Source organism: Python bivittatus, unplaced genomic scaffold (assembly GCF_059951505.1).
Source record: "Python bivittatus isolate LINGU-HERP-01145 unplaced genomic scaffold, Pbiv_v1 ctg000690_np1212, whole genome shotgun sequence".
Classification (NCBI taxonomy): Eukaryota; Metazoa; Chordata; class Lepidosauria; order Squamata; family Pythonidae; genus Python; species Python bivittatus.
Genome location: NW_028277096.1, coordinates 1,534,435 through 1,553,324, shown reverse-complemented (window position 1 = coordinate 1,553,324; position 18,890 = coordinate 1,534,435). Strand labels below are relative to the sequence as shown.

Sequence of the window (18,890 nt, the reverse complement as noted above, 5' to 3'; positions counted from 1 at the left end):
ATATAAATTTAAAAAATCTATAGCAGTCCTCTTAGATGATGTGAATGAGTCTCATGACAGAATCCTATAGTAGAGAATAAACATGACGCTGAATTTAAGTGAGCAGTAGCAGAAGACGAGAAGAACAAGGTAAAGTGATTAAATGAATGAATATCTAATATAATGCAGATTCTAGAGAAAAAGATATTGTTTCCGATAATGGTTTGAATGCACAAAAGACTGCATTGGGTAGAGGACAGGTTTTTGCATCTTGGTCCTTACGTCTCATTTGCTTATGTGATTTATTTGGTCTTTGTTTAATACTATATGAATTCAGCCATTGTGATTATTCAGTAAACCATGATTAAAACAAACCATGTTTTAGCTTGATGTGTGAGACCAGTGCTTAAATCTTTTTCTTGTTGTGCAGATAGCTGTGTTAAGTGTTTTGGCAAAGAACAGTGTTAATTCCTGAAAATATTTTATCACATTTTATCTCTATATTTCACAAGATCTAATCTGTACTAAGATAAGAGAGCTCAAATTTTTCTGGAGATCTTTAAATTGAACTGCTGTAAATAAAAACCTGGGGCATGAATAGGAATAAATATAATAAAACAAATCTCTTGATCAATCAAATATAACCTTTAACATCACTGCTACTAATCATTTACATAGCATTAACTGTACTAGTTGTTAAAGCCTAAGGATTTTAAAAACTGATTAGTTTCTATGTCCTTGAATACCATCCCAAAATTACAACTGGTTCTGAATGCAGTGGTGCACATAGTTTTGGGTGCCTCTTGGTTTGCCTTGATTACATCACTACTATGGGAGCCGCGCTGGCTTCCACTTTCTTTCTGGGCGTAATTCAAGGTATTGGTTGCAACATTTAAATCTCTGAATGGCATGGATCCAGATTATTTGTGGGACTGCTTCTCCCTGAGAGTATGTGCTTGTTAAGCAGGTCAAATAGGGTGGGGTGATACAGGTCTCTTATCTTAAATGTTGCCATCTAGTGGAACCTAGGAAGTGCACCTTTTCAGTAGTGACCCCTGCCCTGTGGAAAACTCCCCCTGAGATCCAGCAGGCCCCCACCCTATTACCCCTCTAGAAAGCCTTGAAAAGCTGGTTCCCGTCCCCCCCAACTTTGGGTTAGGTGAGGCTGAAACTTTGGGTTAGGTGAGGCTGAAGCCCAGTAAATGTGATTGTTTATGTATAGGGGAGTGTTGTTTTAGGGCACTGAGAATTGTTTTGGAAGTTAGTTTTAAATTTTCTTTTGTTTTTATTGCTGTTTTTGTGAGCCACCCAGGGTTATGGCATGTATGTATTTTCTCAATTTATATGGCCACCCATCTCAATTTTTTAGCCAAGGTAAAAAACAAAATCAACAACAAATCAGCACAGTTGTTGCACAGGCTCTGCCCACAACCAGATCCCTAGGTATATAAGATGAGCCGCCATATAAATCAATCAAACAAACTTTCCTACAGGTAGTCCTTGACTTACGACCACAATTGGGACCAGAATTTCCACCGCTAAGTGATGCAGTTGTAAAGTGTGATGTCACGTGAGTGCATCACTTAGTGATGGCAAATCCAGCACTTCCAGTTGCTATTGTTAACCAAATTCCAGTGGTCATTAGCCGAGGACCCACCCCAATCCAAGCCATTTTGGGCTTGGTCCCTCTCAGGCCTGAGCCTTGGTTTTTCCAAGTAAGGGACTGCCTCCCCTTCAACTACCCCCAACTGTCTATTCCCCCTACATGTCTGCCTTTTTGGCTGCCCTGAACCCTGCCTTGTGGGGTAGCAAGCAACCCCAGAACTGCGCAGCTCTGGGGCTGCTTGCCACACTGTGGCTCAGGGGCTTCTTGGCATGCTGCAGCTCTGGGACAACAAGAAGCCACTGAGCTGCAATGCAGTGTGAAGACCTTGGCGGTACTGTGTGAAGCTGCCGCCAGCCCAGTCCAGTCCCAGCCTCAGTTGCCATTACCACTCTGCACTCTGAGGTCTGTGCATGACCTGGGGAAGAAAGCCTATGTGGCCAGCAGCTGCCTTGTGAAGGAAGCAGTCCCAGACATGCTTGGTCAGCAGCAGGAGCGAGAAGATGGTGGTCAGCTAGGGTGGCAGGGGCCGCGGAGTACAGGGGTCCAAAAGGGCATAGATGGGGGGAGATAGGTGGGTGGGGGGAGTTGAAGCGCCCCTGCAGTTGTAAGTGTAGCCTGGATACCAAGCACCCAAATTTTGATCATGTGACTGCGGGGGTGCTGCAACGGCTGTAACTCCAAATGGTTGCTGAATGAATGGTCGTAAGTCGAGGACTACCTGTATTTGACAAGTCAATATTGCTTTGATTTTCAGGTAAACATCATGTGAATGGAAACAGTATGGTTGAACCTTTTCCAGAGGGAGTGCACATGACAATATTTGGTAAGTTCAATTTGTCTAGTATTGGGACTTTATATCTGACTAGACTTATATAAAATTATGCTGTTTTTCTACTATTAATATTAATGAATATCATTATAATTCTTTACTTCCAGAAACTGTTTATCATTGTTATCCCTTTTTAAAATAATAACTTATCCAAGAATAGATGAATTTGAATTTTTTTATATTCACCTCTGGTATTTTAGACCCATCCTATACATCCAGATGTGGGTACTGTACATGGGATGGAAAATGAATGAAGATTTATTTATTTATTTATTTTATTTATTTATCATATTTATATAGCCACCCATCTCACACAAGGTGACTTTGGGCAGTGTTACAACAATTAAAAAATAAATACATAAAAACAATTAGACATAAAAAAACTGTTAAAACACACAAAATAGGAGGGGATAAAATTGATAAGGGAGCCATCGTAAAATCTCCCTGTCCCCTGGGAGCCCCAGGCCTGATCACATAGTCAGGTCTTGAGGGACTTGCGGAATGTTAAGAGGGATGGAGCTAATCTCACTTCTGGGGGGAGAAGATTCCACAAGGTGGGTGTCACAGCAGAGAAGGCCCGCCTCCTGGGACCTGCCAAATGTAATTCTCTAGCAGATGGGATCCACAGCATGCCTTCTCTGCCAAACCTGATGGGATGGGCAGATGTAATTGGGGAGAGGTGGTCCCTCAGGTAACCCAGCCCCATGCCACAAAGGGCTTTAAAGGTTAAAACCAGCACCTTGAATTGGACCCAGGAGCAAACTGGCAATCAGTGCAGCTCGCAAAGCAGAGGTGTAACATGTACCTCCCTAGGGGCACACATAACTGCCCACACCACTGCATTTTGCACCAGCTGAAGGTTCCAGATATTCTTCAAGGGCAGCCCCATGTAGAACGCGTTACAGAAATCCAAACGGGAGGTGACCAGAGCATGAGTGACAGTGATTAGGTCCCTCTGATCTAGGAATGGGTGCAACTGGCACACGAAGCTATGCAAAGGCCTTCCTAGCCACGACTGCTACCTGCTCTTTGAGCAGGAGTCGTGAGTCCAGGAGAACCCCCAGATTGCACACAAGATCTGTCTGGGGCAGTGCAACCCCATTCGGTACTAAAGATGGCATAACTCTAGCACCAGAAGGCCCCGGAACCCACAGTCACTCAGTCTTGCCAGGGTTCAGTTGAAGCCTGTTGTTCCCCATCAAGACCCTCACAGCCTCCAGACACAAGGATAAGACATTCACAGCATCATTTAATTCTCCAGGGGCTGAGATGTATAATTGGGTATCATCAGCATACTGATGATACCTCACCCCATGGTGATGGATGAGCTCACCCAGTGGCCTCACGTAGACGTTAAATAGGGAGAGCACCGAACCCTGTGGCACCCCACATAACAGGGGCCAAGGGCGGGATCTCTCATCCCCAACCACCACTGACTGGAATCGGCCCTGGAGGAAGGAGGTGAACCAGCACAACACAGTGCTGCCCACCCCCAATCCTCTGAGCCAGTCAGAAGGATACCATGGTTGATGGTATCGAAAGCCACTGAGACTACAAGTAGGGCAAGGATGGATGCACAATCCCCATCCCACCCTCACCAGAGATCATCCAAAAGTGCAACCAATGCTGTTTCCATCCCATATACAGGCCTGAATCCTGACTGGAAGGGATCCAGATAATCTGCTTCATCCAAGGTCCTCTGAAGCTGTTGCAGAACCACCTTCTCAATCACCTTCCCCAAAAAGGGGAGTTTAGATACTGGATGAAAATTGTCCAGTATAGTGGGGTCTAGTGATAGCCTCTTGAGGAGGGGGCGAACCAAGTCCTCCTTAAGAGGTGAGGGAACAACCCCTTCACTCAAAGATGCATTAACCATCGCTAGAACCCACTCACACAACACCCCCCGGGCTGCTTTCACAAGCCAGGAGGGGCATGGATCTAAAGAGCAAGTGGCTGAGCTCACAGTCCCAAGGACCCTGTCCACTCAGGTCCAACAGGTTCAAACTGTTCCCAGATAACAGGGCAAGACTCCTCCCTAGGTACCTCCACTGGACCTGCAGTAAAGCCAGCATCCAAGTGAGAATGAATCCGAGCAATTTTATCTGACAGATGCCGAGAAAATTCCTCCGCATGTCCCTGCAGAAGGTTCTCCGAGCCATCCTTACCCAGGAGGGCTCGTGTCACCCGAAACAGGGCTGCGGGGCGGCTATCTGCGGACGCAATAAGAATGGAGGAGTAATGACACTTTGCTGCCCTTATCGCCACTGAGTAAGCATGAATAGCCGCTCTAACCCATGTTTGGTTGAGTTTGTCCCTTGTCGAGCGCCAGCGATACTCTGGATGTCTCGTCTCTCGCTTCCTCTTCCTTAGCTCTTCCATAAACCATGGAGAGTGCCGGGATCCCTGAAAGGAGAGAGATTGCATGGGCGCGATCATATCCAAAGCCTCAGCCGCCCCTTTATTCCAAGCGGCTTCCAAGGCTTCAGATGGACTGTGCAGCAGACCAACAGGAACACCTCCCAGCTCCCTCTGGAACCCATCCAGGTCCATTAGTCGCCAGGGGCGGACTGATCTAATAGGTCCAGCCTCCCTGCAGTGGATAGTGGTGCTAGGGAATCCCATTGTAATCAGGGTGTGATCTGACCATGACAAGGGGGACACCCAAAGCTCCCCCAATTTCAGATCACATAGCCACTGCTCCGACAGGAACACCAGATCCGGCGTATGACCACTGTTCTGTGTTGGGCTCTGGATATTTTGAGATAGGCCGATGGCTGTCATGGTGGCCATGAACTGTCGAGCCCCCTCAGGCCCCATCCCTAGAGAAGGCAAATTGAAGTCTCCCAAGACCATAAGCCTGGGGAACTCCACTGCCAACCCAGACATGGCGTCAAGGAGCTCAGGCAGGGAAGTTGCTGTGCAGCAGGGAGGCCGGTACAACAGCAGCAATCCCAACTGATCCTTAGAGCTCAACTTGATGAACAGGGACTCACATCTGGTGACCTGTGGTTCAGTGTCCCTGAAAGTTGTAAGAGATTCCCGGATGAAAATTGCCATACCTCCACCCCTGCCCCGGATTCTCGGCTGATGCCACACTCGAAACCTGGCTGGGCACAACTCTGCGAGGGCTACCCACCCCCTCCGACTCCAGCCAGGTCTCAGTGATACATGCCAGGTCAGCTCTCTCATCCGTGATTAAATCAACACAATTTTACAGACTGACCTGGTGTTTAGAAGCAGCAGCTGGAGACCGGAGCTGGAACACGAAACCGGCAACAAACAATGGTCCTACAGTCCCTGGGAATGGCCTGCTCCCTGTCTCCCACCATATCTCCCCATGCCCGTCACCACCATAATATTTTGGCCCACCCCCATCCCCCCAACAGCAGCCCCATCCCTATATCAACACTCCTCAATTCCCAGAACTGGGGAGCATTTGCTGTCCTTACCAGCCATACCTGGGAGGGGAACTGGGCACCCCGAGGCTCTTTACCTTACTAGCTCTCAGAGCCATCAGAGCCCAGCAGCCACCTCCCCTACTTCATTCCCACAGCCTCACACACAAACGTACACAGGGATCCCTCCCTTGCTGCTCCCACCAGCAGGCAGTGGGCACCCTGCCCATTCACCCTTCATCAATTTCCTCCTCCGACTCTCACCCAGAGAGAGGATCAACACATCCAAACCCACTCACGCTCACACACACCCCACTCAGCATCCAGGACCTCCTACCCTACTGCTCCCACCAGCTGGCAGAGTCTCCAGTCATTCACCCTCCCACCAAGCCCACCTCTGGCTGTCACCCAGAGGAAGGCAAGGAGGGGGAATAACATTCAATTTCTAGTGGGAAGCCCACAGTCCAACTCCCAGGCACTTCACCATTAAATGGGAGTAGTGGTGTTTTCTTCTTCTTGAGGCTACCAGAGGGAAGCAGAAAGGCCTCCGCAGGGGAGGGGGGTCTGTCACTCCACTGCAACCCTCCCATCCTGCCTAGCCCCTGCCTACACCTCCAGAACCCCAGCGTCCAGATGAAGAGCCAATGACAGATGGTAAAAGGCTACAACACCCCAGAGCTCCAAGACACAGTTGGAGCAGCTCCTCAGTCCACTCCTTAAAGAAACAGCTTGGGCAGTTCTCCAAAGCAGCGTGAAGAAGTCCCTCCAGCAAGCAGCAGACTCCTCCAACCAAGCCAGCTAAGCCAGTCCAAGAACGCTGCTCCCAAATTCAAGAAAGCCACCAAGGTCGCAAATGCGGCAAACACTGCAAACTTAGCAACTCCAGCAGCAATCACAGCAGCAGCAGCTGAGCTAATCCCAAAAAATGCTGTCACTGAATTCAGAGGAGCCGCCAAGTTTACAAACGCAACAAACACAGTTGGGGCGGTAGGCATGGCAAGCGCAGCAAAACGATAAGCGCTGCTGTCGCACACACTACTCTAGCCAAAGAAGTCCAAGCAAACCTGAGCAGTCCCAGTTTTTATACGGGTGAGTGCCAGTCCAGAGTATCCCTCCACACAGCAAACACGTACACAGCAGACACATACAAAATTACAAGGACAGCGGCTCTGCAGCTCTCATTCTCCCCTCCATCTTAACCAGAGGCTTAATATCTTATTAACAATAAGACTGCTATATGGAATAAGGGAGCCAGTTTGATATAGTGGCTAGAAGCTGGGAGACTGAGAGTTCAGTTCCAGCTGGGTGACTTTGGGCCAGTCACTCACTCTCAGCTCTAGGAAGAAAACAATGGCAAACCACTTCCAAAACTCTTGCCAAGAAGACTGCAGGGACTTGTCCAGGCAGTCACCAGGAGTCAAAACTGACTTAAAAGCACATATACACAAAATTGAACAAAGGATTCATGTAATGATGGATTAAAGCTCAGACCTGATGCAATAAAGAAAACATTCGCTATCGCTCCCAGTTTTTTATTAGAAGGGAATAGCAACTGACAGTTAATCATTATAGTGTTTAGCCAGAAGCCATTTTAAATATTCCAGGGTACAAATACCACAATTCCAGAACAGAAACTTGAAGTAAACAACGCACTCACATCACATTAAAATGTTTGGAGACACTTACAAAGCAGCCATCTTAAACTTTTGGACTTAATTGCGTACAGTAACGCATTCAACAAGAAAATACAGAAGGTTGCTTCAGTCATGAGTTACATGTATCACGGACCAATTTGCACAGGCTTAATTTTAGTGATCTTGTTGTTTATTTTTTTTTTTTACTGTTCTTTTCTCTGTCCTTTCAGTCACTGAAACCCAATATAAACTTTACTTAGCTGGGACTTTGACTTCACTTTTGAAGAGGATAGTGAAGTCCAGATATTGATGTGCAGAGTTTTTAGTGACCTTTCTTTCTATTAATTATTAAGTTGTAAACTTTCTGAAGAGTTTTTGAGGATCAGAAGCAATACTGTTGTAGTTTAGACATATGAGGGCAGTAAAATTCTAGTTTCCTGTTGAGAATTTCTGGTAAAGATAATAAAAAAAGGGCTGATATGGTATTCACTGTAGATATAACTGAACGATATTCTGTTATGCTCACTTAGTCTTGATACTCAATAGATATCTTATAGTTATTTCCATCAGTATCATGTGGGAATAAAAGTAAATATTCCTATTTTTGATTTGACATGTTTTCAATTTGCAATAGGTAAATAGTTATGTGAGGCTTAGAGAAAGGAAGAAATTGGGGTCCAAATGTCTACAAAATGCTTACAACCACTGTGTCATTATCAAGGACATTCTTTGAAGAACATGGTGCTGTAATAAAGGGAACTGTCCTTGACTGTTGTTATATTAACATTCTTTGATTTCATCTTTATTTTATTTTTATATACTTTCCCCTTACTTTTTCTTTATGGAGGCTCTGTGGCTTTTAGAACTGTATAGATTTTTTAAAAATCTAACTTTATTTTACAGTTTTTATAGGTGTGACAAAAAATAATCAAAATGATAAAAAACAAGAGTAAGAATAAATTAACAATAATACATTACTCTATTGTCAAGATGTTTATGCCATCTTTTGTAGTGTGTTTCCTGGGATATTATGCTTTCTAGTCTGACAGCATTTTGTATTTTACATTTATTTTTCATCTATTCAACTTTTGTCTTTCCCTCCCTTAAAGCTCATTGAGTTTAATCTGGTATTAATGCTAGTTGGCTTGCAAGATACTATCTTTAGAAGCATAAACTTATTTTCAGATATTCAACATTCTTAAATATTGTCCCTGGATTACTTTGGAAACAAAGCATTTCTTTGGAGCCATGGCATGCACAAATAAATGTGTTTGTGTGTGTGATCTTGAGATTTCTGTTTCTATGATACATTATGGAATTTCTTAAACAAAGATAGGATCTATTGTTTGGATCTACAGTAAAGCTGCCATTTGGAGTCAAGACTATATATGCTCATATGCTGAAATAAGTGCTGCCTACCTCAGTATGAATAACAAGCCTGTATTGTTTGATCAAGTTTTCTGAAATTATTTTTTCTGTAGGAAGCCCCTGTATTCTTCTTTGGCATCTTGTGGTTGGATGTTATGAGATCTGCACAAAATGTGAACTTTGTAGTCAAATATACATCACCAGCAATTTAGGGGGGTTGCAACCTCCAGTTAAATCGAAATAAGTTTCATTGAGCTTAGTACTTGAATTTTTTCGTGCATCTAAAGGCCTCCTTTGCCAGCATATAGGGTTTGCTTTTTCCTTGTGACTTCCTTGAACAATATCCCCCCCACTTTTTTTTTTTTTTTTTAACAGGGAGTAAAACCAGGGTTCTCTTAAAAGTAACATCCTGTTAAAATAAGGTTGTATTGCTGTCAGTATTTATAATTTGCTGTTGCATGCCTGTTTAACCAGTTGGTGCTCCTGCTTTTTTAAAAATTGCGTGTTAGATATTTTCTATCCTTATCAGCAGTAAAGGAACCAGCAGTCAAGAAATATGCCACAGACCACCACTTGGTAAAATAGCAGTTAAAGGAAGATTTCCAGATGCTGTGATGTGTCTATAGCTACAAAGGTTAGAATCATTCAGCCAATGGTTTTCCCTGTAATACTCTGTGAAAGCAAAAGTTGGACTTCGAAGAAGCAAGATAGAAAGAATATTGATGCTTTTAACTTTAGTGTTGGAGAAGACTTCTGTGGAGAGTAGGGAAGATGACCTCAACAGAGATACACAAGATCTGTTACCAAAGTGATAAGGGGAAGAACATGGCTTAAGTCCCAAAACAGAAGAAGGCATGTGCAAAGATTCAGGCAGAGACTTCCCTAATTACCTAATACATGAGTATTGGGGTGGGGGTGGGGAGGCAGGGAGGAAGTAAAGCAGTCAGACTTGTAAGATTCTGTTACAATAGCCGATTTTAATAAATATAATTTTAGCCTTTGGGTGGAGTTGATTTCTTGGTTTGGTTTACATAGTGGGATTGACAACTCTTGAGAATCAGTCCTTAGTTCTCAAATTATCATATTTTGACCACATTATCTGAAGACTTAGCTTTCTGGAGAAGTCTATAATTTTGAGAAAGGTGGAAGGAATGAAAGAAAGAATAGACCAGCAGCAGGATTGATGCACTTAATTGCAGTGGTGATCAGTGCACCATTGGAAGATCTGAGGTCTGGGTGGGGAAAGATCAACCTGGAGAAAGTCTATGTATGTGGCTGCTAAGAGTTGATACTGATTTAGTGGCATATAATGATTTAATTTTGTTTTATCAACTCTGTTACTGCTTCTTACTGTACCGTTTTACTATTTTATAGTGTTCTGATTTGTTTTATTTGCTTGTTAACTATCTTTAAATTTGTAAAATGGCAAGTTATAAGTCCATAGGTTAATAATGTTAAAAAAGCAGGGAGATTTTAATTGAGCACATTTCCTGCCAGATGGAACTATACAGTGTCAAGAAGAATGTATCGCTTTCTTTTTCCGCGCATAAGAATGACCTTCTCTGTTAAAATGCTGAATATCTCTGATAAGCTGCATTCTTACAAAACCAATTTGAAAGTGGCATCATTGACATTTTGGAATTTTCTCTGAGTAAATGGCTTCATGATTGTGTTCTTAAGCCTGGTATCCATTCAGGTAGAATTGCTGACCTCTACCTTAGGAGAGATAGCAATCCACCTCAGGTAATAGAGTAGGGTTTATATGCCTCGTACAGTATAAGGAGATCTGAACATCATGCCTTTTTCTTTTTGCTTGTGACAAATAATGTTAAAAGCCAATTGTGTTATATTGTCTCTTGCATAAGGGTAAAAATAGGGGATGGACTGAAATGTTTGTGCTAATGATTATTATTAAATATAATGTGATTCTCAGAAATCAGGAGAGATCAAATATACTTTTGTGATTAAGAATTTTTAGTTAATGGTTTGCACTGACTTACCTGTTTCTCAAAAGGAATGTCTGTTCTGTTATTTTGATGGTAATTTACAATCTTGTAAATAGTTTGTTTATGATAAGGCTTATAGTATAACTAGACAGTTAAATGGAACATTAAAATAACTCTGATTTGTGGAGAACTAGGATTGTGTTCTAGTTGTGTGATTTTCTTTTTGTGTGTTTGGACTTGTCTTGAATATGCAGCATCAAAGCATTCCATGCTAGGCTATTGTAATACACTAGAGTGGACTTTGAAAATTTTGTGAAAGCTGGCAACATTATGTATTTATTTACAATTTGTTCATTGCCTCAGTCATATGACTCTGGGTGAGGTGCAACAAAACAAAAATCATGAGCAGAAATAAAACAAAAATCATGAGTAGAAATAAAAGAGAATTAGTGAATCCCCCCACCAAAAATCACAAACAAATATACAGATGGATGTTCACTACTATTCAAACTGAGGCTAAAGCTTGATAGAATAGAAGGGATTTAACAATCTTCCACTGTGATATTTGGCAAACTACAGTTCAAATAGATCATGGCTTGGTATGAAGTATGAATGGAGAAACTAATCAATGCAAGTTCACTGTATGACTTGGGCAGATGACTGTCTCCCAGCCCAAACTATCTCACACAGGTCTTTTATGGGATGGTGCTATGTACATTATATTTAGCTCTAGAGGAAAGGTGGAATATAAAGGTAAAGAATTTGGTTTATTTCAATTTCCAGCTCATAACAAGGAGACAAGAATACTAAAGTACTGAATCATTTCTGCAGTTATTGAGGTATGCCTTCAATGTCTATTAGCCTTACATTATCTTTGGAACTTGAGCCTTTGCTCAGTTACCATGAAAAATGTCCTTTGTCCCTCAGGAAAGTCAAGTATGACTCTTGTTTTAAAATGCAGATTCTTATTGCCTGGATTCGACCCAATGGTGGTGATTCTGTTCTTTTTGGAGAAAGAATATTTTTGATATTACCTAGAGAAGGCTAAAAGACTCTCCGGAGCTTTAGCTGTCGACTCTTTTTGTGTGCCGTCATACTTTTTGGGGGGGGGGCATCATGGGCATTGGAACATGAATAAGCAGATTATTAATTCGCTACTTAGGTTGACAGCTCAAATTCTACTTTCTCAGAGAAGGTCTGTGGAAGGGCAGACTGCCTGAGCAGATTATAAGCACCTGTGCTCCTTCCTTCCCCTCCCTTCTCAGCCCTCCCCCAGCATCAGGATGACCCAGTTGCCAATCAAACAGCAGGTGGGGGGGGGAGGGAGGACAAGATGTCTGCCTGGGAGTTCTGCAGCCTTTTTCTTCCCTCAGACCTGGTGTGACCTAAAAGTTCTGCTAGTCATTTCCCTCAAGTGGAGCCAAGATGCAGAATAGGAGAAGAGTCAACAACCCCAGCCAAGGGGGAAAAAAAAGGCAGAAAAGGCAAAGAAAAAGTAAAGAAAAAGTAAAGGTTTTGACAAAACAGAAATAAAACTAAAACAGGTAAGACAGACTGAACCCTGTAGAAAAGGAATATAGCTCTAGAGAGAGTGACCATAGGGATATAAAGGGTTTAAGAAAAAGAAATAGAGAGATCAGCAATAAACAAATATATAGAATAGAAAGATATGAAAATACAGTGAAATTGAACAGAATATACTGTACATAGCCTATAGAAAATACTTAAAATAGAATGTAGTTTTAATAATAAAATATTAGTTTCTGAAATGGTTGAATCCATTTATAATTTACAATTCCATTTTTTTTTTTTTGGGTAAGCTTTCCTTGTTTTGAAAAAGAAAAGTCTCCCCCAGCCTTTGAAGGGAGATACAAGGGAGATACAGAAACCCAATCAACTGTCCAACTTTCCAGTGCTTTGTGTGTTTATTGAGTCTAGATCAATCTATTACTTGAATCTGAAATGCTCATACAGAACCAAGACCATCTAACTAGGGAATATATATGAACTGTTACTCAGATATGACATGGAGACAAAACAAACAAAAAAAAAGTGTGATAAATGGATGCAAAATTTTAAAGAAATAGTCATAACACAATAATGGGAAGAATTATGGAAGAAATCTATAAAATTTACCTGAAGTTATAACTTAAGGGAAAACTGATATAAAATGTTTTATGTATGGTATACAACTACATAAATAATTGCCAAAACATAAAGTAATAAATGCTGGAAACGCCATGAGACATAAGGAACATTTTACCATATATGGTAGACAAGTAAAAAACCCTCAAAAGTACTAGAAAGAAATATTATTCAGAGAATTTTAGAAATCAAATTTAAAATGAAACCACAATTCTTATTAGGCATAATTCCAATACATATTAACAAAAATGTCACAGTTTACTAAGATACATGTTCATGGCTGCAAGGATAAACTTAGCACAACATTGGAAAAGAGTTACTGATGCTAACTCAGAATTTAAACTTAAATAGATTGGGAACTTAAACTTGAAGAATATGCAGTAATGGCAAAATTAACAGCATGGGTTCACAACAAGTTTTACCTCATTCAAGCAAGAATGGCTTCCATACATATTACATACTGCACAGCAAGGTAAATGTAAGTATTCAGAGTATGGTTTTTAAGGGGAAAAAGAACTGATTAAAGAGCTGAAATCAGAAATATACAAAAATTTTAAATGTTTATCAATATGGTATATCAGTGGAGTACAACAAGGGGGAAGTTAGAAACTAAATGTTTATAATATTTTTAGTAGTTTTTCTATTTTTTTAAACAACAAATAGTGGAGATTTTGGCACTTAGCTTAATGATTCAAATCCTTTCTCATATTATTTATTTATTTATTTTTAGTTCAAATTTAGACACCCCCCATCTAATGTACTTTATTTTTTATGGTTAATTTCTCATCAATGATATACTGAGCACTAAAGAAAAAAAGAGTCAGTTTGGTGTAGTGGTTAAGGCAGCAGGTTATAACCTAGGAGACTATGAGTTCTAGTCCCACCTTAGGCATGAAGCCAACTAGGTGATTTTGGGCCAGTCACTCTTTCTCAGCCCTAGAAAGGAGGCAATGGCAAACCACCTCTGAAAATGTTGCAGGGACTCAACACTCACTTGAAGGGAAAGGGAGGGAGGGAGGGAAACCTGCAAAAAGATCATCTAAAAGTTAAAAGGGGAGCAGTTCTTACCTGCCCAAGAAACTCTTCCTGCACTGATAGTGGTGTATATAAAGTAAATTCAACCAATAAATAAATAATGGCCATTTCAGTTGTGGTGATCTATCGTCACTGACTGGTGCATCTGTTCCCTTTGGGCATTGTCTGTTAAACAAAGGCAGAATTTTGGGTCCAGACATACATGTCAAAAGGGAAGAGTTTGGAATCTGTGGAGAAGATTAACTATGTCTACATCCTACTCTCTGAGTATCCATCTCAAGTTCAAGACCTTTTAATTCTAACCCTTGCATTTGATGTATACTGGTAATGATTGACGTAGGTTCTCACATTCCTTTTCTGATGAGACACATCTGGAATCTATGTGTTGTTCTAAAATGTGTACCATATTAAACAAGAAATATAAAGATCATCTGTTTTTCATGAGTTCCAGTTCCCATAAGCAGTAAGAATGAATTTAGAATATATGGCACCTTTTACATCTGAGAAGATGATTATATGAAAATAACAGTTCTGTTATTTTCAATTAACAACCAAACTGGAAACTGGAAGGTTTTGAGATCCAGAGTGCAATTATACACACTTTTTTTTCTTTGTCCTTTTATTCACTGCTGGATAAAGAATATTCTGGTTGTACAATTATTTTTAGACTGTTGTGACACTTTGTTTTTAGTACATTTAAACTAATAACATAGATAAGAGCTGGTCAGAGAACATCACTTTAGTTTGAAGTTGGTTTCTGAAGTTTCAAAGGAATGCTATAACTTTGTGATCTATTTGATGGCAGGATTGCCTTTGTTCTATTTACTATGTTTCTAAAGAAATGTTGAAAATGACAGGAGGTAGAAGAGTTGTTCTGATTCACTTCTCAAAAGGACTTGGACTAAAACATTTCAAAGAAAAAAAAACCCTGACTGTCTAGTAGATTTTATTCCCTGAAATAGAGACGGGAAGTATCCTGTCTTTCACATACAAACAAATCCCACCAAAGCCAATAAAATTTAAGAGCTTAACTTTAAGAAGTTTATGCATTTTGAAACTAACCTGATGAAAATAGGAAGATGTGAAGCTGCCTTATATTAATTGGAAATAATGGTCTACATTTAAACTATACTTCGTTCAATATTTATATGCATAAAGAAGAGTCTGCACACCAGTTTCCTACATTTGTCACTCCAAGAATTTTTGGTAATGATCCCTTTTATATAAAACAGAGATGGGTGATTTATTTTGTCCAGGAATCATAGTGTTGTTATTTCAGTTTTTTTCACACTGCAGGTATTATGGCTAGCAGGAGTCATTCTGCCAGTTACTGTTGTAATTAAAGTGGGCAGGATTGAAATTTTCCCTCTTTTTTATTATTAGGGTGGAGCAACAGAAAAAGGGTGCTTTTAAGTCTGAGGAATAATGCACCTATTTTTTAATTTACATTGTGGAAAAGAAGACAGAAATTGTGCCATTTTACTGCCATATTTCAGTGGTGCAATCTTGGAAGGCTTTGTGGTCTGCAGAAATAATATTTGCAGCAGATTGCCCATCAAAATATCAATTATGATGAAACATGTCAACTTGATAATAATTAAACCAAATGAAAACACACTGATTTTGTTTTAACAAAGCAAATGTCAGTACATCAGTTTTAGTTCCTTGGGACAGCTTCTGATTTGAACTGCAAATCCATGCAGAAAATGTGGTCTCTTCAATTCTAATTGCAGATTTTTTTATACTAGCATGCTATAATGCCTATCACAAAGAATTTCCCCCTTCCCAGTTTTTAGGGTCTTCTCAAGACTTTAAACAAGATTAGGGAGAAAGGGATATCTTGCAAAATGTTGACACAAGTTTTATTTAAGACAACATTCAAGGCAACTTTAATGACTTTTTAAGAAGCTTTATGAAGCCCTTTTTAAGAAGTTTTATGCATTTTCCTAATTGGCATATATTTTCTAGCCAAAAAATGTTAATTATTATCTGTCAAGTGATGGATTCAACATAGCTCTTGATCCCTGCTTGCTGTTTAATTTGTTACCATTTGGGAGATTTCAATTTCATAGGATGAATTCTGAGGCTACAAGGTCATTATATGGAGGTTATTTGCTAACTTATACCTGCAGATCATTCCAGGTATGGAGTTTTGCCAAGTTGAGGTTTTGACTTTTAAATAGACTGGTCATGTCAGTGAATAAATAGTTCATTTTTATGTGCACTTTGTATATTATTTGCATGCATAAATTGACTAGGCTGAGAGGGCTCTTCCCCACCTCCTTCTTGCATGATCTCTAATTTAGTTAATTATTGCTCTGCCACCTTTAAAGATTGCAGATGCCAGGAAGCAGAACATTAAATGAATGTTTGCCATTAATACAGATTATTGTGTTTTGACAGTTTGCTAATCAACTAAAAGAAAATTATGCTGTAAAAATATGTATGATTGCCTTTTAACCTACCATAAAGCTCTTATACACATAGGGTCTTTTCACTAAAGGTTCTGCATTTTGTAAGCAATTTTTGGTAAAGTGGAGCATCTAAAATTAGGCAGTATCGGTACTTTTAATATTTGAGTTTATGAAGAACATTTTTTTCCATTTTTCCCATTCAGTTAGCTTCATATCTCAATCCAGAAATCAAATTTAAATGTAGAGTTGTCAAATTGCTAAGCAGGTAACTGAATTAACTCATTTTCTGACCTTGTATGATTCAGTTCAGTACGTTGGATAATAAGCTAACCAATTTGTACAGCAGCCTCAGCCACAAACATCTAGGTTAATGCTGACCAATTTTTACATGTTATACAACTATCACGTCTTTAACTAGCCTAAGTCCTTTGTATTAAAAACTAAATTATTATTTAAGATCATGAGCATTTGTGAATTACCAAGGAAAGAATGAGTTTGTCAGGCAATAAAAAAAGAGGAAAAGACATCTTACTGAATATATTGGTGCTTTTTCAGAAAATGTGGTTTGCCACTAATGACTTTTGATGTTCAAAGGATGTATTTCAAAAACACCTTTCTGTTACATTTTCATCTGCGTCATGTGAGTTTAGATATTTTCATTGAAATCTTTGAAATTCTATACTGATAATATTTTAGTTAAACTGAGATGGAAATCCAAACATCACTATTTCCCTAATACAGGGGTCTATAATCAAATTGTCATAAATGCTTCATGACAATTTGTTCAATAGCCCAAAAGAGAATACGCAAGCCTTTTCATACACTGATACAAAAATCTCTAGTGAGACAAAATGAAAAGTATCATGGTATGCCATTAAGAATACATATATTAAATAATGTTTTTATTGCAAAAGAGAGCTATTTTTCATCATTTCACTTTGGTCATTTAGGCCATGGTCATGTTTGTACAATGATAGTTGAGGTTCTGATTGATACTGAAGCTGGCTATATGATGGATGGTTCTTGAGTTGAGGCTAGAAGCAACAAAACTATTAGCTCTGTTGAAGATCCAAGAGCCCCATTAAACTGCAAGCATGCTAAAATTCCAGGTGGGGGTATCTCACCCCTATCAGATCCTTCTTCAGACCATCACCCTGCATGGATCTCTCCACTGCTTTCCTTATGTGGGATATCCTCTCCACCTGAGGTATCCTGGGAAGACAAGGGAGCAAGTACAGCATGTCTGATTCCCTGCAGACCCCGATGGCTGCCCTAGGAGCACAGAGGAGCTGTGTAGTGGCAGTGATTTAGAAAGCAGGCAAGTGGGAAAGAGTAGACTCCAGCCCTAACCCTCACCGTGATGACATTTTGATATACAAATAGGAGTGGTCCTAGAGTAATAATGGTAATTGGCACTGTTATGATATGAACTTTCTTATCACAGGTTCTCTCTAATTTTGTAAGGAACCATGAAAAGCAACCATGATCCTTGAATAGAATATGATCTTGGGTTTCAGAGCATTTGTTGAATTTATTTCAGGGACACTAATTCAAGAGATAGCATAATGGCCTCCTGATTAAAGCATGTTAGGAAGATTCAAATGGAGTACAAAACTTGGCATTAGTATCTGAAACCCTGCTTTGGTGTCTGAAACTCTATTTGCAATAAAAATATAGAATCATTGAATGGACCTCTTAATGGACACTATTATTATTTTCAGTAGTGAGATGTCTGTTTAACATATCTTTGCTTTGTTAAAGCAAAACAACTTTGTTGGGGTACTTTGAAAGTTACATATGGATATTGGGACCCACATGCAGTCCATGAGCTGTGAGCCTTTGCTTTAGGGGACATTGCTGAGTTACTTCAGTATATAGTCGGGGGGGGGGGGGTTGTCACTGCATTTTTAATTGTTTGTTTAAGCAATATCTGATAAGACCTTAATTTAACTCAAGCATCTTTATTATAATAGCTCTTTATGTCTATTGCAGGGATGGGCTGTTTCTGGGGGGCAGAGAAGAAATTTTGGAGGCTGAAAGGAGTCTACTCTACTCAAGTAGGTTATGCGGGAGGATATACCCCAAATCCCACATATGAAGAAGTCTGTTCAGGTAAGGTTCATATTTTTATGGACTGAATGTCTCTTACTGACAAAATGTAATATAAGAAATAAATCTGCAGGAGATCAAGAAAGAAAATAAACATATAGGAGGTTAAGAGGAATCTATACAGGTGAGGGTATTTATGAAGTTGCTTTATACTGAGCCATATAATTGATTTGTCTGGCCTCATACTTCCTATTTTGTAGAAACCTTTGGCCCATGTAGTTGATTGAATCAGTATCTTCCACCTTTATGCAAACTACAATCTTTTTAATACCCAGTGTAGCAGGGTTGTACATACTATGCATGAAAGGGGTGGGGAATCAAAATACTCCATCAAAGATAACCCATATATTTTGGGAAGAAGTTAAAACATTTAGAACTTGTGTACATTTTGTCAGCTTTTCAAACAACTGAAAAATCTATTTAGCACTCA

At 40.0% G+C, this 18,890-nt stretch overlaps 2 protein-coding genes across 3 annotated transcripts in view; one reads left to right on the top strand and one right to left on the bottom strand.

Moving 5' to 3' along the window:
* Positions 1 to 18,890, top strand: part of MSRA (methionine sulfoxide reductase A) — a 252,621-nt gene that overhangs the window by 86,933 nt on the left and 146,798 nt on the right. Inside the window, exons 2-3 of one of the 2 annotated variants that reach the window (XM_088152313.1) lie at positions 2,340 to 2,408; positions 18,344 to 18,463. In XM_088152313.1, coding sequence (XP_088008439.1) covers positions 2,340 to 2,408; positions 18,344 to 18,463 — 189 coding nt within the window. The remainder of the gene's footprint in view (positions 1 to 2,339; positions 2,409 to 18,343; positions 18,464 to 18,890) is intronic. The other variant, XM_088152314.1, reaches the window with a different exon arrangement.
* On the bottom strand, positions 4,263 to 5,610 carry LOC148214357 (uncharacterized; the record flags this gene model as incomplete). Its single annotated transcript, XM_088152442.1, is given in 2 exon segments — positions 4,263 to 5,552; positions 5,554 to 5,610. Coding segments are annotated over 2 exon segments (1,236 nt in total), but the record flags the coding sequence as incomplete, so codon positions are not given.